The sequence below is a fragment of the Medicago sativa genome, chromosome 3 (genome assembly GCF_051527215.1).
Source record: "Medicago sativa cultivar Bolivia chromosome 3, Bolivia_mono, whole genome shotgun sequence".
Classification (NCBI taxonomy): domain Eukaryota; kingdom Viridiplantae; phylum Streptophyta; class Magnoliopsida; order Fabales; family Fabaceae; genus Medicago; species Medicago sativa.
Window position 1 is genome coordinate 31,225,968 of NC_140751.1, and position 23,162 is coordinate 31,249,129.

Sequence of the window (23,162 nt, forward strand, 5' to 3'; positions counted from 1 at the left end):
TTAAGTATCAATGTCAGGCCAGACGCGATTAAGCCGCAAAGGTTATTTAAGGCCGCAAGGGCCACTTTTCATTCATTTCCACCCCACTTTCTCTCTCTAGGTTTGAGAGAAAGAATTTCTCTCCTCCTTCTCTCTAGAATCGCCCCATCCTTCCCTCTTCAAGCAATCAAGCAAGCATCATGATAGCTTCATGGCTAAGAATCAAATGGAAGAAGAGATTAAAGCTTGATTTCCAACTCTGTAGCACCAAAGAAAGGATTGAGAAGCTAGGGTTTGAGGTGTAAAGTGGTGTGAAGCTTGGAGATATTGCAAGATTATGTTAAGGTGAGTTCTATAGATAGTTTTCCACCTTTGGGTTGTGTTATCTCTTGTGAGAATTCATGGATTTATGATAATTAGGGGTTTAGAACACTAAAGCCCCTTTGGCCAATTCTTGTTGATTAGATGTTAAATTGCCATGAAATATGATTAGTAAAGTCTATATATGTTGCTGGATGTGTATGGTGCATTGCAGAATCGAATTGGATGAGTTTTGGGTCAAAATTGCAAAATTTGCACCACAGACCCGAAGAAACTCGCTATTAGCGAAATTACCCAGATGAAAGTCGCTATTAGCTAAAATTTCGCTAATAGCGAAATTTCCAGAATCTGCCCAGAAAAAAGTTAGCTAATAGCGAAAGTCTCTACCTTGGCCAACTTCCTTTTGGCTTGTTGGCCCATTTTAGGGCCGGTGGTGCAATCCGAAGCCTTTCTTTCATCGCAATCCGAAGCCTTTCTTTCATCTATATACAACTTTATAACCCCAAAACATCATCTAATCCATGCACATAACATCAAACGATTCTTGGAATGAAAATCATGGCAAAATTAACATATGCCTCAAGAATGGCACATGAGAGTTTAAGCTGAAATACTCGGGTAGCGATGAACTAAGAAAGGGTATGAATGTAGAGCCTTGACATAGCTTGTCGAGAACTAGAATGCTACGCATGAGTTCTATGTATGTTAAGACGCGAAGAGATTAATGTATTCTCTTTGTATAAGAATAGGAATGACCATGCAACCATGATAAGCTGTGAATAGATAAGTTAATTCTTTCACTATGAATGAGATGTCTATGTAGGTAGTTTACCGCCAAACGGGTAGTTCACGGACCCGTGGTAAACAAGCAAGTATATAGTTTACCTCTAGTCGGATCGATTAAGGATCTGAGGTAAAAGAGAAAGCATGAATAGGTTTAACCTATCACGAATGTCTAAGACCAAGACTTTAATAATGATGCAGGTGCCATGTCTCTTTGATCCACGCTAGGTTGGATTCGAGAGGTTCTCTAAGGGGAACGGGATAAGCTATAGTAAGGGGGCCCGCATGTCACTGAGTAAGCAAGAGTAGGTGTCGTGTCTCTTGTGATCCACACTAGGTTGGATCTCGAGGGGTTTCCGCTAGGTAAAACGGGATAAGCTCGTAAGGGGGCCCGCACGTCACTGAGGGAGTCCGATGTGCCTTAGCTAGGTTTTCATCGGGTTAGTAAGGGATTAACTTCCGGGGTTACTCCACCAAGGATTAATCCGTAAAACGAACTCAAATTATTTATTGTTTGTTCAACGCTAACATAATGAATATGACTTTGTACGATATGATATGAATGTATGATTATGAGATGACGTTAGATACGTACAAGCTTATGTATAGAGCAAGTAAAGAAGATTATGTCGATGATGATCTTAGGAATTCCCTAATCGTCCGGTTTAGGATCGTGTCATGATTATATTATGTTTAGGCCTCGATGCGTTTAGCGAATCTTGGCATAACGGTCTTAGGTTCCCTTAAACCGCCATGACACGTATGATGTTAGTAAAGAACTATGACAAGTAAGATGAACCTATGACGGGTTTAGCATGCACGACCGTCTAGGAAAGCAAGACCACACACGTATAATCAACCGCCAGGTTGTATTGTAGACACGTGGTGACCGTAGGTTTCCCCCGAGGTTACCTATAGCCTAGGATTAGGTAGAACTCACTGAGACATTACGTCTCATCCCAATCCTTATTTGTTTCAGATAAACAGGTTGGATTGCAAGCTAGTAGCCGGATGGATATTTCAGCAGATGTTTGTTCATACCCGCTGCAGAATGATGTGGATTTTCAAGGATGTATTTACTATGCTTTAGATGAGATGTGTTGTATTGTTATAGTACGAACGTGTATTGTTGTATATAATATTCATTCGAAGTTTTATTGTTGTAAATGATAATGTATCCAGTACTAAAGATAACGCTCATGCTAAACTTTCTAGATACGTCTAGTATGGGTGTTACAAGACACCTTTTATGAAGGTGTTTTTTTAGCAAAGTTATAACTAAAAAGTGAAAATCACATTTGAGGTGTGGATTGCTAAAAGAAAACTTCATAGGTGGCTTCTAGCAAAACCTATATATATAAATAGGGAGAGAGAGAGAGAGAGGTTTGCTACAATAGACGCACCTTTTCCTTTAGACATAAATACCCATCTGGCTTATAATAGCAGACTATTTCAGGTTCCCTAGACCTCGCCAGTTCCATCCTATCAACTCATGGCACATCAATTTCATCAAACAAGAGATAATTCATAGTTGTCACCAATAATCTAGATTTGAAACTTATAGTGTTAATCTACAAATTGAGCTCCACATGATTTGACAAACAGGATAAAATCAGAGTATCAATTGAAGTAGACTATGATGAAAATCGACAACAAACTTGACATAATAGCCAAACCATATACGTTTAGGTCGAAAAGATATCGCTGAACGGAATCAACACACTCACAAGGGCAGCGACGCAGCGTGACCCTATGAGAGACATCTATGATATGAATGCCACCACGAAACCCAAAAGGAATTACTAATCATGTCTTCAAAGAATCACACACAGTTGGAATCGAAAATCACAAGAATGGAGAAATCACAATTCAGTCCATCGATGGGATTTTTATGATGTGTGGTATTATTCAGCAAGCCACCATGGAAGAACTTAGGCCACCAAAAAAAATCGCATAATTAAAAATCATGATCATAACAAAAAGATATTATTATAGATCATAACAAAAAAATACGACTATAAAGAAAAATCGCATAGTTATATAGGTTATATCACAAAAGTAGTCATAAAATTCTTGTGGTTGTTAAAAAAAAGACATAATCCTTAAAAAAAATGACGAATATACATAAATCATATAATTTTTTTTTTTTGGAAAAAGAGAATTAAAAAAATGAATTTTTTTAAAAAATAATGGAACAAAAATGACCGACGTTAAATAAAAAATTAATGTGTTTAAAAATCACAAATTAACCTTGTTATTCATCTAAATTACATTACCAAATGAATAAGAAAGCATGTCTTGTTCATATCTCTCATAAACCATAAACGCACGATTTGAACTATGATATTCCAATTTTCTTTAAAATGGGATCAATGAGAACATAATCACATCTAGTGTCATTTGGTTGTACAGAGCAACAAACAATAAAAAACAAAGAAGTGAAAAAAGTGGAATAGAATTGTGTGATGTGCAATGATGTTGATTTGGATGTCTAATTTATAGACATATTTAGCGGGGTAGTTTAGTCATTATAATTTTTGTTTTATGCATATTAGGTAATTCTGAACAAAAATTATATTTATGAACAAACATTAAAATGTGTTTAAAGTGCATAATTTTCTATTTAAATATATTGATATGTTGACTTACATTTTTTTTGCAGACACAAAATAAAACTCATAATTACATTTTAATGTACAGATTCTCACATAAAATACATCAAAAAAAATTAATGTGTGTCCATAACTAAAACTGTTTTTTTTTAGCAAACTAAAACCGATTTTAAAACCTCTATTATTTGAAGAAAAAATACATAAATGTGTACTACTAGTATGGACCTGTGCCAAGCACAGGCTATAATTTCGTCATCCTCAAAGAATATAATATTGTGATGTAACAAATGTCAATTAAATCTCAACATTGGATAAAATATTGGAGGTTCAAGAACAAATAAGTGAAAAATAAATTCATATACTTAAGCCTTAAAATTTTGGACGAAGCTATTCACACAAATAAGTGATGTAACATCATTATCACTTGTGCGGTTGCTCTTTCTGCAATATATTGATTCACACAAGTGCTGACTCCCCATAAGTCCCAATTGTGATATCATATCCGCTTCAACATTTTTGGGGAGCGGAAGTGGTTCGTGATGGTGGATCGTAGACACAGAGAGTCTCATACTTGATGGAGAGATGTTAATGTGTCAAGTGTGAGTTAAAATAACACATCGAATGCAATAATAGATGTTGTGAAACATATAAGTGAGATGACTCATATATCTAATGGCTTAAGATTTTGGGTGAAGCTGTGGTGTATCTATTTTACAGGTTATTTGGTATGCAACAGTGTGGGGAATTTGGAAAGAAAGAAATAACAGGGTCTTCACTGATAAAAAATGCACAATTCAATAGGTGGTTGATAAGATTAAGTCGTTAACTTTCATGTGGTTGAAGGGGAAATACGCTAACCTTCCCCTCAATTATCATAGTTGGTGGCTTAGTCCGTTTACCATTTTAGGCATTGGCTAATTCTTAATTTCTTTCGTTATTGTCCGCTTTTGCGGTTTGGCTTTGCCTTGTAAATATAGTTTGGACACTGTTTGGATTCTGGTGTTTCTTGCTTAGCACATCTTGTGCTAGGAAGGCCTTTTTGATGTGGTAATACAATTTCATTTTAGCCTCTTCAAAAAAAAAGTTTTCATTTAATGGTTGTATATGTGACATTCATTCTTATCTGTATATGAATATGAATTTACAAAATTTTAAAATGTATATTATCATGAAAGAACAAAATTCATTCCTCCATTTCAACCTCATATATTCTAATGGACCCTAATTTTAGCAATATGTATGATTTGCAATGCTTAATGGTGAATGAATATTAATGCAACGATGAATATTCAAAATTTACCAAACGCAAGTGATAAAACATATGGCGTAGTTGACAAAAAAAAATTACCGAAGACCACACCAAGTCTCTTTAGTTGTGACTCATTGACCTTATTTTGATTATCTTCATCAACTCAAATACAACACATATCTTGTGTGATAAGGAGAACCCTGGTCAACAAATACTTGGATATATCTACTCAATCAACCAATTATTATGTATTTTTACAATGGTCAAGGGTAACATAGGTCATGTACTTTTTCCTTTTTTATTACAACATAGATCATGTACTTTATATGACAAATAGAAAAATGAGTCATGTTTGAATCAAGCCATTGATATTGATGAGAGCTTTTACATTTTTCTCAACAATTTTTCACTAGAATTTCCAATTCAGTTGGACAGGTATACTCTTTGTGGAAGAAGTTGTGAGTTAGTTTAAACATTGGACTTCCAAACATGTTAGTCTACCAATATATTTTGCACTACTAAATAGTGGACTTCCATATGCCAGTAAATGAAAGGCAAATAAAGGGTGCTCATGGGAGCATTGCCGTCATTAGCTCCATTACGACAAAATAGTATAGTGGTGGTAGGGTTCAGACGCGACACTTTTGGACTGTGAGTTGCTGTCAGCAATAAAGGATGTTACAGTTTCTATTTGCGAATCCAAACCACTATCACATTAGGCATTAAGGTTTTGGGGCAATATTTCTTCAATAATTTTGCGGATCCAAACCACTATCGCATCATGCATCAAGTATTCCAAACCACAAGTTAAGGCTAAAAAATGATGTCCTACAATGCTAATGAAAAAATTGATTAGAGTGTTCGGTTATGGAATATAACAAAGGAAACAGTCAATGATTTGGTCAAGTATCAGGAAAGCTATCATTCATAACAAGAATGTATATGGTACAAAGTGATCCCGGATAAGAAAACAATTTGGTTTGAGTTCGTATTGAATATTTTATTTTATTTGGGTACATCCATATATATGCAAATTCTACAATGGGCATTTAAATGTAATCATTATCAATTTCATACATGTTATACAATTCTACATCAGACTTGCATGTATTAACCGATAATTGATAAGTTGCATAACATCATAAAACTATCCAATTCATTACTCCTTCCGTTTCAAAATGAGTGTCGCTTTAGCCAAATGCACACAGATTAAGGAATGGAATAAAGTAGTCAAATGTCATAACAATTTTACCAAATTATCCTAATCAACTATTGGTTTGTTTTTCATTAAAGAAAAAATAATACTTTGGAAGTAGTGTAACATAGCATTAATTGAAGGGTACAATTGAAAAGAAAAAGTTATTATTGCATTGAAAACCGAAAGTAACATTCATTTTGAAACATTTTTTTTTGCTAAAGTGACACAACGGAGGGAGTATTTCTTTACATACTCATACCTCCAATTTTAAACAATTCACAAAAACTTGGTTGTCGTTGTACAAATATATTTGGGTTGGATATACACCTCGATTTTGTTTTGGAAACAAAATTTGAGCATGATTTATTTCACACCATTCAGTTATGCCACAACTACAATTATACTTCATTATGACACAAAAAAAACTCTCAAATATTTCTCTAAATACATTGTATTTTTATTTTAAAACTTTATAACATGGAAAATGGTCCATGTTAACTAAATTTAATAAAACAAGGAAATGCAGATGAAAATATTTTCCCGTGCTTGACACAGGCTCCATACTAGTAAGACAAAAAAACAAACAATGATGGCTTGGCTAATCAACACATGACATGTGTCAACTTGTTGTGTGTCACGCCATTTGATCTGGCGTGAGAGTGCACTAAAGGACAAAAAAAACTTCATTAAACTAGGGTATTTGAGTAAATAAAATTTCAACTAGTGCATATGTGTGTTTTTGTTTGGTGTAAGGGGTAGAAAAAAAAACTCTTGTTTTATAGGTTGTCAAATAATTTGTCAAAATTTTGATGTTTAAATATCATTACTCATATATTATTAGATTGATTCCATCCATAGCCAAAAACATACGGGAGGATAAAAAATCTCTTCTAAATGGGAAATGTTAGTTTGTGTCCTTATGACACATTTTAGGAACCTAAAGTGAAAATTTTATCAAGGAAATTGTGCCAATTTATTTTTCTACAGATTGAAAATTAATGTTTTGTAATAAATATACATTTGTCCCTAATTATAGGGTTCTTTTGGAAAAATAACGAGAATTAAAAAAGTTGTAAGTGGTAATAAATTTGTTTGTAATTGTTATTGTTTTTACAATTTTATCCTTTAAAAGAGGGGGTTAGTGTATGTTTTCAACATAGTATTTAATGCTGATTGAAGAAAAAGATATAAAATAAATAGCAGTGTGTTGGAAAAGAATTAATTAATATATTTAGAAATATCAAAAGGATCTTATAAAAAGAGAAAAAAATATTCTCAAAGGGTTTTAACATGTGCCATAAGGACACAAATTAACATGACCTTTTTTTTATAACTCTCTCCAAATCTTTGAATAAGAAAACAACCTTGGTAATCTAAAATTCAATCGATAAGTAAAGTTTAATACATAATTATTCTATACATTATTAGACTTAAATTCTTTTAAATACTCTAATTTGTATTTGATGGAGTTCATTAATCAGTTGAGCTTTAATCGCTCCTCACATTTAAGTATATTTTCCTTCACACACACAAAAAAAAAAATTCTATTTTTTTGTTTATCTAATATCATTAAAAAAAAAAAAATCATTCTACCTTAAAAAACCAGATCTTTCTATGTCTTTTCTTTCAAACGACTATTTCGCTGCTACTTTCACTTTGATTCCGGCAATTTGTAGGAAAAGTACAAATAACACAACAATTTGGAAAAAAAAATGCTCAAAAATAATTTTCATATTCCTTTCAGGGTCAAATTCAAAATGCCATGTTTCTACTTTTCTTCACCGCGTCCTTCTTCTAGATATCATTAGTTTTGACATTGTTTCTAGTCTTCTATATATAATTTTGCATATTCCTTTTGTTTTTCACTTGAAGCTCTTTCATATTTTGACCCTTTTATTTCTTTTCAATATTTTGTTTTCATTTCTTCTTTAAAAAATACCCTTTGGATTTTTATTGAGATTTACCTATAAATTTTGTTACTTGAGTTCAAAGGGTTTGTTAATTATTGATTTTGTGATGATTTTGTTTGTTGTTGACTAAAGTCAAGTGCTTTTTGTCTAAGGTGGGGTAGGTTTTGGAGACTTTAAGGAAATATACAAATTTGTCTGATAGTTTTAGGGAAGATAAAATCTCAGTGGCCCCTTTTTTGTGAAATATTTTTTGGATTAATTTATCATGAAGATGAAGAAGCTTAATCTGAGTAAGATCTATTCATTTAAATGTGTTAAAAAACCAAAGTTTAAGAGAGAGCATTCACAGATTGGAAGACAAGGGTATTCTAGGGTTGTTTTATGTAATGAACAACAAGATAGATTTGAATCAGGTTTTAAGGATTATGCTGATAATTCTGTTAGGTCAACAAAATATACTTTTGCTACTTTTTTACCTAAGTCATTGTTTGAGCAGTTTAGGAGGGTAGCTAATTTCTATTTCCTTGTTGCTGGTATCTTAGCTTTCACTAAACTTGCTCCTTATACTGCTGTTAGTGCTATTCTTCCTTTAGCTGTTATAGTTGGTGCAACTATGGTGAAGGAAGGTGTTGAAGATTTTCGTCGCAAAAAACAGGTACTAGAAGTTTATCATTGTGTTGTGAATTTTGTTCTTTTAATGTTAAAAGTGTGTAGATTTGAATGTAGAAATGACATTTTAAATTCAAGGTGTGTGTGATGTCCGACACCAAAACGACGCTGATACATGTGCTTTGGATTCTGTTTCTCGGTAACTTCCTTACAAATTTGAGCATTTGTTAAAATAAAATCTAAGATCACTTTCTTACTGGACTTGAAGATTCATAGTTATTTTAAAATATGACAAAAGAGTATAAAAGTGCGAAGTAGTATTTGATAGAATCTAAGAACAGTGAGAAATTGCAGAAAGAATCTGAGAGAAAACGAGAGTATCCATGTGAATATTCTGATTGTATTTGATAGAGAATGAACAAGTTGGTTCCAAAATAACTGCAGGTAGGTTGGACGCACGGACACTTCTCTGATTAGACGTGTCTCGGTGTCGGAAACATCTCGTGTCCGACACCGACACATATAATTACACTGAATTATGTGATTTTTTTCAAATTATTAATGGTGTCGTCGTGTTAGTGTCTGTGTCGTGTCTGGTGTTCGTGTCCGTATCCATGCTTCATAGCTTATTACTCAACCTGATCTAAACCTGAACTGTGCTGAGTCAGCACAGTCAGTTACAAAACAAACTTAAGGCCTTGTTTGGCCAGCTACGTTATTAGCTAGATCTATTCACTTATTCTATTAGTATCTAATATATATTCTCAATTTTCTACATGTTGAGAAAGACGGAATGACTAAATGAGAGAGCACATGTGTGAATTTGCATGTCTAAGTTACATAAGAGAGGATAGTATGTATACAAGAGTCATAAATATAAGGATTTACAGTTACTCGAATTACACAGTAATACAAAATGAATAATCCGAATGTAATTACTCTATTTACGTTATTTTTATGCAGAAGGAAGAGCTAAAAAACCAAACGATTCAGATTATATAACTTAGCTTACTGATTAGTTGATTATCAAAAATAGCTAACTGATTAGTTCTGCAGGATATTGAGGTGAACAATAGAAGAGTTATATGTCATAAAGGTGGTGGCAATTTTGAATATACGGAGTGGAAGAATCTCAAGGTAGGAAATATAGTGAAGATAAAGAAGGATGAATTCTTCCCTGCCGACCTATTACTGCTTTCGTCCAGTTACGAAGATGCAGTCTGCTACGTTGAAACGATGAACTTGGATGGTGAGACAAATTTGAAGCTAAAACAAGGTTTGGAAGTAACTTCTTCATTAAATGAGGAAGTTAAATTCCATGATTTCAAAGCTGCTGTCAAATGTGAAGATCCAAATGCAAATTTGTACTCTTTTGTCGGGAGCATGGATTTTGAAGGGCAAAAGTATCCACTTTCTCCTCAGCAGCTTCTTCTCCGAGACTCAAAACTTCGTAATACAGACTTCATATTCGGAGCAGTCATCTTTACTGGTCACGACACGAAGGTTATTCAAAACTCCACTCCCCCTCCTTCGAAAAGGAGCAAAATCGAGATGAAGATGGATAAGATTATCTACTTCTTATTTGGTGTTTTGTTTTTAATTGCCTTTATTGGATCTATTCTCTTTGGAATTGCAACTAAACGTGACTTGAACAACGGAATTATGAAAAGATGGTATCTGAGACCAGATGATTCCACCATTTTCTTTGATCCTAAAAGAGTCGCCGCAGCATCTGTTTTTCATTTCTTGACGGCCTTAATGCTATACAACTTCTTCATTCCCATCTCCTTGTATTTCTCAATAGAATTGGTTAAAGTCCTTCAAAGCATATTCATTAATCAAGATATTAATATGTACTATGAAGAACTGGACAAACCGGCTCTTGCCCGTACTTCAAACTTGAATGAAGAACTCGGCCAAATTGACACAATCCTTTCTGATAAAACTGGAACTTTGACTTGCAACTCAATGGAGTTCATCAAATGTTCGGTTGCTGGGGTAGCTTATGGCCGTGGTGTCACAGAGGTTGAGCAAGCCATTGGTAGTAGGTCGGAACTGGAATCAATTGATATCAGGGAAGCCAGTGATCGAAAAGAACCAATCAAAGGTTTTAATTTTATAGATGAAAGAATAATGAACGGAAACTGGATTAACGAGCCTCGTGCAGATGTTATACAGAATTTTTTCCGTTTATTGTCTGTTTGTCATACTGCCATGCCGGAAGTGGACGAGGAAACAGGAAGAGTTTCATATGAAGCTGAATCTCCTGATGAAGCAGCATTTGTGATTGCTGCAAGAGAAGTGGGTTTTAAATTCTACAAAAGGACTCAGAACAGTTTATCAATGATGGAGTTGGATCCGGTTTCTGGCAATGAGGTTGAAAGGTTAGTTTTATTACTTTAAAAACACATTATACCTAATTTAGTTATTGCTTGTAGCTACCATGCATCAAAATTTATTTTATTCATGTTAAATAATGCGGAAAGGATCTGATATGCAGTATCTAATTTCATTTTGTAGGACATACAAAATTCTCAATGTTTTAGAATTCAATAGTTCAAGGAAGCGAATGTCAGTGATAGTTAAAGATGAAGACGGGAGAATTTTGTTGCTCTGTAAAGGCGCTGACAGGTTTGCAACTAAATAACCTGTAGCCTTCGATATTTTCAAGTTTTACCTTTTCATTTAGCATATCGACTTGCCTTGAATCATAATTTCCGTGCAGTGTCATGTTTGAAAGGCTTGCCATTAATGGAAGGGAGTTTGAAGAAAAAACTTTGGAACATGTGAGTGAATATGCTGATGCAGGTCTAAGAACACTGATACTTGCCTATCGTGAACTTGATGAAGAAGAATACAACGAGTTTGACAAGAAATTGTCCGAAGCGAAAATTACAGTCACCATGGATCATGAATCATTGATTGAGGAAATATCAGAAAAGATTGAGAGGAATCTAATCCTTCTCGGTGCCACTGCTGTAGAAGACAAGCTCCAAAATGGGGTAACCAAAAAAATAATTTCACATGCGAAGATTAATATTTATCAGTTGGATCAAGACTTGAAATTACGCCTAACTATATTTTTTTTTTGCTAGGTTCCTGAGTGTATTGAAAAGCTTGCACAAGCTAGAATTAAGATATGGGTTTTGACTGGGGATAAAATGGAGACTGCCATCAACATTGGGTATAATATTATACTTTAATTATGCATTTTCATTTTACAATGGATTCGTTGTGCGAATTACTTTTCAAGATGTTTGACATGAATATATGAATGCAGTTTTTCTTGTCGCTTGCTTCGACAAGGAATGAAACAGATTATAATTCATTTAGAAATGCCTGAAATTCAAGCATTAGAGAAGGATGGAGGAGACAAGATGGCTATCATGAAGGTAAATAAATTTTAGGCTTTAATATAGTTTATATACAATGATTTAGTTTACATGTTGAGTACCTATGTAGCTTCAATTAGTGTTGCCAAATAGCACAAGTAAAAATTTGAGTGCTGATATTTTTTTGACGATTCATGTTTTAGGCATCAAGGGAAAGTGTGTATCTTCAGATATCTGAAGGTTCTAAACTGCTTTCTGCATCTAAAGGGACCTCTCAGCAAGCATTTGCTCTGATAATCGATGGAAAGTCACTTGTTTATGCTCTAGAGGATAATATAAAGAGCTCGTTTTTAGATCTCGCAACTCGTTGTGCATCTGTTATCTGTTGTCGCTCATCGCCAAAGCAGAAGGCTCTGGTATGTTTCAGCCTTTTCTTTGTTTCTCCCTCTACTTGACAATTTGTCCTTATTTTTCCTTATTTTTGTTGGTGTGGCTTTTTTCTTTCAATTTTATCCTTCATTTAAACTATTTTAATTTCCAATTTTTATTTTTTACTCAATTAAATAACTTAATTTTTCTAAATAACCAAATAAAATTTTGTCACTTCTATTATATTTTTTTTATAAACTATAAATGATATAACTGGCAAAACGGATAGACGCATTAGTGACCGTGTGCATGCTGCTTATGATTATTGTTTTGGTTAGCTTTTTGAATTAATTTTATTGGTACCTCTCATAAAAGGTTACTAGATTGGTCAAAGAAGGAACTGGTAAAACAACATTAGCTATCGGTGATGGAGCTAATGACGTGGGAATGCTTCAAGAAGCTGATGTAGGTGTTGGAATCAGTGGTGTTGAAGGAATGCAGGTACTTCAAAAAAAAAAAAATCAACAAACTATTTTTTTATTATTGATTTTCTTTTTCCGTGTACCGTTTTATTAAAATGTTTCGTTTTGTATCCTCTCTCCTCCCTAGGCCGTCATGGCTAGTGATATTGCAATTGCACAATTCCGGTATCTGGAAAGATTACTTCTTGTACATGGACATTGGTGTTACAGGAGGATGTCCACAATGGTAAGATCATTCAAACTTGATCTTAACATTCAATATATTTGGGCATGTTTGAATTGACTTATTTGAATTTATCTGCTGGGATAAGCACTTGTGAGACTATTTAGGAGAGTTTATGAAAACAGCTTATGACAAATCCATAAGTTGTTTTCAGTTTATTTCAATAAACTCTCCAGGATAGCTTATGAAAACAACTTATACCTTACATGCAATTAGTTTGACTTTTGTATAGAAATAACTTATACACAAGTACTTCTATGATTACGCTTATGTTACAAGCGTTTAATAAATCTGTTTATCCAATCAAGGCAAGGTCACAAAAGATTATCTAATATTTTATTTATTCTTTTTGCAGATATGTTACTTTTTCTACAAGAATATTACATTTGGTTTCACTCTATTCTTATATGAGGTGTATGCATCATTCTCCGGACAGCCTGCATACAATGACTGGTTTTTATCTTTCTATAGTGTCTTGTTTTCTTCGCTTCCTGCCATTGCCCTTGGGGTCTTTGACCAAGATGTATCTGCTAGGTACTGCGTCAAGGTAAGCTTACTCTATTCACCATCTAATATGTTGTCATCTATGAAGCACGCATATGTACACATGCACATACGTGAACGCCAAACACGACACTGACACGACAACACCGGTAAGAATTTGGAAAAATAAAATAATTGAATGTGCCATTGAATGTAACCACATGTGTTGTATTGAACACTGACGGTGTCGGACTCTGAACAAACTTTTAATATGAAGTATTAGTGCTATATAGGCTTAGGTTGCCATGTGTGTAATTGAGAAAATTCAAATTTCACTGTTCTGTTATATAATAGCATTCCGGATTATGAAAGAGAAGACAGAGCAGAACTCACAAAAGCATTGCATATGTATTTGTTTCAAACTTTTGAAAATAGTGATTTTAAAATTGTGTAAAACAACAATTATTTTTACAGATTTTATGTAAAGTAGAAGTTATGTTTTGCTTTATTACAAAAATCACTTTTATTAAAAAAAAAAATCATTTTTATTATGAAGAAAACTTTTTAGGGTGTTTGCTTAAGATTTTGAGAAAAATATTTGTTGCTTTACATAAAACTTCTGTAGAGATAAATATTATTACATAACAATTTTTTTATCAAAACTAGTAAAATTAGAGTTTGCAGACAATCAATTTATCATACCCTACCAAACATTTACATTTTCTCTAAAATCACATTTGATGAGACAAAACCAAAAGCCGAACACATAAAGTAGAATACATTCATTTTGTTTTCTCTTATGAGTGATGAGTAGTGACAATGATTCCATGATATTTTTGTTTAATTTTGCAGTTTCCTATCTTGTACCAAGAAGGTGTACAGAATGTCCTATTTAGGTGGCGCCGAATTCTAAGTTGGATGCTCAACGGGTTCATCAGTGCCATAATAATTTTCTTCTTCTGCACTAAAGCAATAGGCCTTCAAGCCTTTGACGAGAACGGAAAAACCGCTGGAAAAGACATACTAGGAGCAACCATGTATACTTGTGTCGTTTGGGTTGTAAACCTACAGATGGCGCTCGCTGTGCGATACTTCACCTTGGTACAACATGTTGCCATTTGGGGTTCTATTGCTATTTGGTATTTATTCGTGTTTGCTTATGGATCGTTGCCTTCAAGCTTTTCAACAACTGCTTTCAAAGTCTTCGCTGAGACTCTTGCTCCATCGGCTTCCTTTTGGATTCTCACATTATTTGTCGCGGTTTCTTCACTTATACCATACTTTTCGTGCTCCACGATTAAAATGTGGTTGTTTCCTATGCATCATGAAAGGGTACAATGGATGAGGTATAAGGGCAAGAAGACTACTGATACTGAATAGATTTTTTTTTTTTTTTTGAGGTGATACTGCATAGAAAATTATTTGCTTCCAACAACTACTAACTTTTGTGAATATATTTTGACATTTTAGAATGTAAAGGAAGTATAACAAAGGTTTCTAGTTGAGAATGGGAGATATAGCTTACATAGATCATTGTTTTAGAGAGTGATTATAATTCATTATTATTTTGATTATACCAAATAAATAAATTAGTTTTGATATTTAATGTATATAATTTAAAAAGTTTAAGTGCACTATCAGTCACTCTTGTAAATTTTATGTTCAAATAAAAAAGTCACTCTTGTTTATTTTATTATTAATTTTACTATATTATTTAGGTAAAAAAAGGTTCAGTTTGGATTTTTTTTAAAGGAGTTTGGATACTAAATGTGTAGAGTTTAAAAAGTTGAGGTAATGTTTGGCTTGCCACTTTTGCTCGCCTTTTGGACAATCAATACAATCAAATGTGAGGTTCTTTTCGCTCCCTCCAATTGGTCGTGCGCCCTACATTTTAGATCCCAAATTGGGGTTTTTTTGCTAAGTCGGAACATAGAATCCGAAATATCTATATAGTGGATAAGTATAGAGGTCGTGATACGAAATTACCTAATCACAAATTAGTATAGTATAATTAGGAAAGAAAATGTTTGGCTTGCCACTTTTGCTCGCCTTTTGGACAATCAATACAGTCAAATGTGAGGTTCTTTTCGCTCCCTCCAATTGGCCGTGCGCCCTACATTTTAGATCCCAAATTGGGGTTTTTTTGCTAAGTCGGAACATAGAATCCAAAATATCTATATAGTGGATAAGTATAGAGGTCGTGATACGAAATTACCTAATCACAAATTAGTATAGTATAATTAGGAAAGAAAATTGCAATAGTTATGTTCCTGAATGAATGTTTTAAAAGTGATGATTTATGATTGAACAATTTATCGGTAGTTCAGTTCACTCAAATTAGTAATAACTTGATGCGTTTGAACTTAATTTTATATAGTATATATTTTAGTTTCATACAAAATTTCATCTTACTACCGGTAAACTCATGTAAAAGCCTAGTTAATAATGTTGGATAAATATCGTTTTTACTTTCTCTCTCTATTGTTTTGATTTTTGTGACAATGCCTCGTTTTCTTTATAAATATCATTATCCCATATCTTGTCATTCAAATTGTTGAAATAATACAACTCTTTTTATTCTGCTTCTTTCCAACCTCACTCTGCACAATTCCATTCTTCCCTACAACAAACCTGGCTTATTTTTTTCTAATATTTACGAAATAGTAAATTAAATCAATATTCATCTTTCCATTACATAGCAAGCACCCTATCATCCAAGCAATGAAATATCAAAAGGATTAAATTCTAAATAGCTTACTATAAAAACTACTTCTCAATCACATTCACTAAGTTGAAAAACATATATTTGTTTCCTCGACATTCTGTCGTGAACATTAACATTTCAATTGTGGTGCTGCTGGTAAGAGCAGAAACAGAACTAGTGTCGCTTACATCAAACTCCTGAATTTTAACAGGACATGGAATAAATCAAAACACACAAAGATGCTCGGTATACAGCAGATCAGTAAACAAAAATTACTGATTACTCAAACTCGGCAAAGAAAAATAATGACCTGTATGAAAGAATTTTATCTTATATGATGTTCCGATTAACTTACCAAAGACAACATAACAAAAGAGAAAAAGTTACATGTCCACCTATTGGCTATAGCATCACCACTCCAAACATGTTACTTTCCTTGTGGTTTTAAATTATATTCTGTAACCACTGCATTGTGAATGTTTCAGGTGTAATCAAATATCAACGTTTCTCTAGCGTCGTGACATCAATTGAGGCTGTATTGACTGCAATTAACAACCATTATATCAAAATCCGCAATTGCAATTTGAAACCTTGCTCTAATTTTTTGGTTCCACAGTGCCTGCATGTTGCCTTCGTATATCAAACTGGTCTACAAACTCTAAAGGAGTAATCGTCTCGTTCCTGATCCGCTTGATTTTAGGACTTAACAATCCACGGTGCCTAAACCCATAGAGTTTAAGCACTTGATTATCCGCAAAATTGAAAGCCCTCTCCATGCTACTAAGGCATCTCTCTACTGGATAATCTCCATAACTCCCACAAGGCTTACACCCCACAAAATGCGTCACAAAAGGCCACCTCTCATCCCCTAGCCCCGGATGATACTTCTCCATCATCTCTTCATACCGATCAACCAACCCAGCCCAATAACCATGCAAATAGAAAGAATTCTCAAGAAATACCTTCTCCATCCATTTGTCCTTCTTTGACAGCAATAAATATATCAACGCTGATTGATCATCAGCCTCGAACGCTGGCCTTCCTTTGAGATTTGCCGTCAAAATCTTCCCAGCCTCTTCTCGAATTGGGCCTTTCGGACCCATGGGGGCCCAAGCATCAAGCAAATCCAACGACCACTGGCAATTGCGAAACAAAAAGCTCCCTGTGTTGATTGCGATCCAAGAATTCTGCTCGAACAACAAATCAGGATACCCATGAATAACCATATTATAATCTTTATATTTACTCATGGGAAGCTCAAACACCATGTCAGTGAAGAATGCATCACTGTCCATCCACCAAATCCACTCCACTTCAGGGTGTGATAACATGAGCCTTCGAATCATCGGCAATTTGGCCCAGTAACCTGCAAGCTCCATGTCCAAATGAGCCATGTTGTACACAATTTCAATGCCATGCAATCTGCAGTATCATAAGACATATCAGAATATAATAGACAAGCTTTATAATGTTAATTCAGATGTATTCAGAATCAGCTCAAGTCAACTACAAACTTTATAGAGCAAATAAGTTTCTTCACTTCAGGCAATATTTCTGTAAACTGAGCCGTTTTGAATAACAGATGAAAGCATAAGATGGAAAAGCAGTAGGATTTAATTGCATTAAACTGAAAGTGAAATCAAATATAAAAGAGCAGAGTAAAGATGGAGTTTGGGTGAGCAATTGGAAACTCAGATTTGAATTAGCTTGATTTACAAAATTGATCGAGTTGAAGTAGAGCTTCAAGTGAAGTAATTTGCGTTATGCTTTTACTCTAAAGTGTGTGAAACTTCGTAAACATTTTTCAAGCCATTGCAAAAGCTATTTTTTGTTCGACAACTCAATTGGTGATCTAAGAGTTGAAGGAATTGTCATCACCAAATCCTAAAAAGTAAATTAACCGCTAATTTACTAGCATTTACCCGTAAATTTTTGTAACAAAAAATCAATTTAACCAGACAGCAACCAAACATTTGTATTCAGTAATTTTTTCGAGTGATATAAAATCAATTCATGTGCGAAAACCAACCACATACTATATGCAAATGCAATCATAGAAACCAAACACACATTATTTGTCAAGTCAACTTTGAGCGAGCATTTGTAAACTTGATTTTGAACGAGCTTGGTTTACAAAATTCAGAGTTGAAATTGAGTTTCAAAGTGAAGTAATTATTAATTTATGCAACATTGTTAGTCTAAAGTGTGTTAAACTTCGAGACTTTCTTTAAGATAACACAAAAGTAACTTTATTAAGCAACTCAGTTTGTGAGTTAAGGGACGGAAGGAGTCCTCGTCATGAGGTCTAGGATCCAAATCTTGAAAAGTAATAATATATGCACTAATATAGTATAAATTTGCCTATAAAAATGAGCTTTAAAGGCAAAGTCCCTGTTTGGATTAGGCTTATTTAATCTTATCAACTAGCATAAGTTTTGTGAGACTGTTCGGTAGAACTTTAGAAAACAGCTTATGACAATTTTCATAAGCATTTTTCAACTCATTTTCATAAGTTCTCCAATATAGCTTATATAAAAACAACTTATATCACATACAAATACAATTAAATGTTATTTTATCTTTGATCTAAAAAAAACTTATGCAAGCTTATGCATAAACGCGCTTAGCATGATAAGCGCTTATGTTATAAACTGCAAAAACCAAACACAAACTAAATGTACTGATAGAAATTAAACATAAACTATATCTAAACTAACACAACTGAATAATTGACACAATACATTACAACACAAAGATAAAAGTTGAAATCTTTGTAACACTAACCTGCAATAATCAATCTTATTCTTGATAGATTTCAAAAGATAATGATCACCAATAGGATTATCACACGGTTTCGGAGGCGAACCAGTAAGAAGCAAAATTCTGGGTTTCCCCTTAACAAAATTAGGATATTCACGGTTCTTATCTAACCAACTTGTTCTCTCAGTATCCCAATTAAGGATCTTAGGACCAAGAGCATAAGTTTCATTCAAACTCATAAAAGTTTCGGTCTGATTCCGATCAGATGGATCGGAATCAGATCGGATCTCAGCGAGGATACGGTTAGTTTCCTCGATGACAGCGGCGTTAACCGCATCGTTCTGAGATGTTCCGAGGTTAACGCCGATTGTGCCACGTAGGACGAGGATTGTTACGAAACCGCAGAGGATTGTGATCTTTATGTTGTTGAATGTTTTTTGGATCTGACGTCCACGTGGCAGTGTACGGTTACGCGAGGTTGGTGTTGTTGTTGTTGGTAATCCTCCTGTGCTGGTTGTTCTTTTTTGGGTTAAGTTGTTTTCTTGTCCCATTTTTTTAATGAAAAGAACACTGTTTGTTTTTGTTTTGTGTATGTGTGTTGTTTTGTGTTTTGTGTTTTGTGTGTGGTGGTGTTAGAACTTAGAAGTTTGATTTGGGTTTGGGTGAGAATTTGATAGGGTTGATGATGATGATCATGTTTATGTTTATTAGAGAAAATGGAAAACCCAGAGAACTGAGAGAAGGGAGCATGTGATAGTGGAGGGGATTTCCGAACGTGTGTGTGTGTGTATATAAACACCGACTTTCTAGTTTTTACATTTTTTTTTTTTCATTTTGCCAGTAAGAACAAAATGAACAACTGCACAAAACTAAAGATTCAGTACACAGATACGAATCAAACTAAATAAGTTCACGTAAAAACTAGAAATGTACTATAATATATAATTTAACAATTATCTTGTCCAAAAAAATATAATAATAACAATCATTTTTATGACATAATAAATTATTTCACGGTTTATAAGAATTATACTAAACTTCCTATCTTTTATTTTCAAAAATAATCAATATTATGAATAATAAAAAATTTAAAAAAATAAATTTTAAGTTATTTTATTTCAAAAATAATCAATATTGCTGTTTCAAAAAAAAAAAAATTATTTCATCGACTCTTTTGGTAAATAAGATTTAGTTATTATGATTGCATATGTAATTTTTTTCTTTCAAAAAATAACTCATTTAGCTAATAATCTAAAGACCGTGTATATAGTCTAATTGTCAAGTGTATCATATAATTTGTCTAATTAATTGAGTATCCATTTAAAATCGATCATTTAATGTCCCCTTGAGCATAATTCGCTTGGTAGAGATATTGAAGTATGCAAGGTATAGCGTTCGAATATGAAATTTCTTATTTATTCACCTTAAGGGATGACGCTCTGACCATTATGACCATACCTCGTGTGTTATAGCCAGTTAGAATCATTATGCGTAGTGCTAGCGAAACACACCTCTCTTGTAGTTTGAATGCTACAATAAAATGTTTTGGTCTTTGATAGAGTTGATTTCAACAGCAGCTTCTTATGAGTATCAAAGAGTTTCAAAGAATTACCATTCATAGTAACTCACAAATCTTTTTCAATTAGATTTCCGATGCACATCAAATTGCACTTCTTTTGGGGTACATACAGTACCTTTTCAACGAGAGCTTTCTTACAATCTCTTTTCTTGATGACAATATCACATAAACCTTCAGCTGCAAGATTCATGCATTTGCTAGTATGATGTTAATTTTTTTGCTAGAATCAAAATTTGTGAGTCGCTCTTTGTGTTTAGTCATATGATTTGAACATCTAGAGTTCAAATACCAATCTTCATACATTAGATCTCCTTCGCAAGTTGAGACCATCAATAAAGTAACATCCCAAACTGCTTTCAGGATTGTTGACTTACCCACAAACCAACACGAGTCTTTTCAGCGTGTTTTGTCCTAACTCACACGCTTTTAGGGAAACTTCCCAGAAGGTCACCCATCCCAAAATTGCTCCAAGTCAAGCACGCATAACTGTGGAGTTCTTATGTTTTGGGCTACCGAAAAGAAGATGCATATTGTTTATATAATTAGTACCAAACAATTCTTATAAGTTTTCCTTCAACCATGCAGTCTCATATCTGCATGGCTTCAGGATCCTTCTCATTCAGTTGTGATTCAGTTTTTCCTAGAAGATGCCAAGAGCTGGACCACTCCTCACCCTCATCAGCCTCGAGTGTTATATGCTCACTAAGCGGAGGCGTTACAAATAGTACCTGGACTGGTATGGAGGACCATACCACGTGGACTTTACTATACATTGACTATTCAACATGTCTAGCTCAACTTGAGCGTTTAGGTCACGAGAGCTCCACCCTTTAGCAAGCCTAGCTTAACTCTACTCTTCAGCTTGCCTAGTTCAACTATACTCTTCAACATGCCTAGTTCAGCTCAACCCTTCAGCATGTCTAGTTCAGCTCAACCTTTCAGCATGTCCTGCTCAGTTCGATCCTTCAGCATGCTTAACTCAACTCTACTCTTCAGCATGCCCAGCTCACCTCGATTTTTCAGCATTTTTAGCCCAGCTTAACCTTTTATCATGCTCAACTCAGCTCGACTTTTCATCATGTTCAGCTCAGCTCGACCCTTCAGTATGTTCAACCCAGCTCGACCTTTCAACATGACTAGCTTATCTATACTCTTCAGCATGCTTAGCTTAGCTCCACCCTTCAACATGCTCAACTCAGCTCGACCATTTAGGTCATGGTTGGCTCAACACTACTACTCAAGTTGTGATTAGCTCAGCTTTACCATTCAGGTCAACTAAAGTTTCACTTCTTCCTTACATTATTGTCCAAGTGAAAGTTGTGGTCCTCATAAGAAGTGTTTCATGGTGTGCCACACATCCTGCACGGATAAGTGACGTAAGCATCATGTGCTCCAGCTCCTTGTGTCTTATACGGAGGAGATGCATAGAGAAGGAGTAGCTAATTCCGCTAATGGGTCTGGACATCCAAAGAGAGGCCCATTAGGTCGAGAAAGTGATGACTATAAAAGATGGCACTTAGAAAGCAAGGGGGATCCATTTATTCTAGAATAAACACTGTATTTTCACCTTAGTCATTTTAGAGTATTCTTGGAGCTCCTCATAGGCAGCTATACTGAATAGCTCATCTGTTGTAATTCATGTTTACATACGTGAACAATACCACTTCTAAATCAGAATCATCATCATAAGCCATGTTTGCTTCTTCATCATTCATATGACCTTTCTTAACATCTTTTCTATGCAAGCACTCATCAACATAATGTCCAAACTTCTCCCAATTATATTATTTAACTCTTCTCTTATCAAAGTCTTTCTTATTTCCTTGATTGCTACAAAAACATCCTCGTTTCTTGGAGGATTCAACTTTGTCATCAATCTTGGTCTTTCTTGAGTTATACTAGTTTCCATTTTTTAACTTCCTTTTGCCTTTCTTATTTGACTTCTAATCATTACCATCTTTCTGGGTAATTTAAGCATGCAATGCTTATTGAACTGATCTTCCAGATTCTCTCTCAATCAGAAAAAGTTCATGAGCCTCAAGAGAACTTGTAATTTCTTCAATCTTCATAGTTCTAACATCTTTTAATTCTTAAATAACCAGTACTACATAATCAAAATTAGATGTCATGGGCCTCATTATCTTTTCAACCAATTGTTGATCAGTTACAACATCTCCGCGTTCTTTCATTTGATTCACCATAATAATTAGCTTTGAGAAATAGTATGTTACATTCATCTTCCATAAGCATCAGTTTATATTTTCTTGTGAAAGATTGAAGCTTGGACGACTTCACCTTTTCTCCACCATCATGATACTTCTCTAATATATCCCAGGCTTCCTTTGATTTGGTTACCTTTGAGATTTTCTCACATTGTTGAGAATCTACATTTTGATCAATGTAGCACAACACCTTGCAATATTTCGTTCTTAAATCTTTGAAGGCCGATCATTTTACATTAGTTGGATTTGCTCCCAAATCTTCGTATCCTTTCCGCACAACTTCAAAAACATCATGAGCACCAAGCAACGACTTCATCAATGCACTCTCTTTCCCAATTATTTCCATA

General features: G+C 34.2%; 2 protein-coding genes across 2 annotated transcripts; one reads left to right on the forward strand and one right to left on the reverse strand.

Annotated features, from left to right (window-relative positions):
- The first annotated feature begins 7,770 nt into the window (after window positions 1-7,770).
- Window positions 7,771-15,243, forward strand: LOC146937116 (putative phospholipid-transporting ATPase 9). Its single transcript, XM_085751566.1, has 11 exons — window positions 7,771-8,707; window positions 9,718-11,045; window positions 11,182-11,292; window positions 11,387-11,663; window positions 11,757-11,845; window positions 11,942-12,053; window positions 12,197-12,409; window positions 12,738-12,863; window positions 12,972-13,070; window positions 13,423-13,614; window positions 14,403-15,243. Exons 1-11 carry the CDS (start codon window positions 8,318-8,320, stop codon window positions 14,928-14,930), a joined length of 3,465 nt encoding a protein of 1,154 aa, XP_085607692.1. The 5' UTR covers window positions 7,771-8,317; the 3' UTR covers window positions 14,931-15,243.
- Window positions 15,244-16,355: 1,112 nt separating this feature from the next.
- LOC146937117 (putative xyloglucan 6-xylosyltransferase 3) lies at window positions 16,356-19,769 on the reverse strand. The gene is made up of 2 exons (XM_085751567.1): window positions 19,039-19,769; window positions 16,356-17,676 (listed from the first exon to the last, which is right to left on the reverse strand). Exons 1-2 carry the CDS (start codon window positions 19,563-19,565, stop codon window positions 16,851-16,853), a joined length of 1,353 nt encoding a protein of 450 aa, XP_085607693.1. The 5' UTR covers window positions 19,566-19,769; the 3' UTR covers window positions 16,356-16,850.
- Window positions 19,770-23,162: the final 3,393 nt, after the last annotated feature.

Coding starts and splice junctions, on each gene's coding strand:
- LOC146937116 (XM_085751566.1), top strand. CDS start 8,318: ATGAAGATGAAGAAGCTTAATCTGAGTAAGATCTATTCATTTAAATGT. Junction 8,708..9,717: donor ATTTTCGTCGCAAAAAACAG/GTACTAGAAGTT, acceptor TTAGTTCTGCAG/GATATTGAGGTGAACAATAG. Junction 13,071..13,422: donor ACAGGAGGATGTCCACAATG/GTAAGATCATTC, acceptor TTCTTTTTGCAG/ATATGTTACTTTTTCTACAA.
- LOC146937117 (XM_085751567.1), bottom strand. CDS start 19,565: ATGGGACAAGAAAACAACTTAACCCAAAAAAGAACAACCAGCACAGGA. Junction 17,677..19,038: donor AATAAGATTGATTATTGCAG/GTTAGTGTTACA, acceptor ATGATACTGCAG/ATTGCATGGCATTGAAATTG.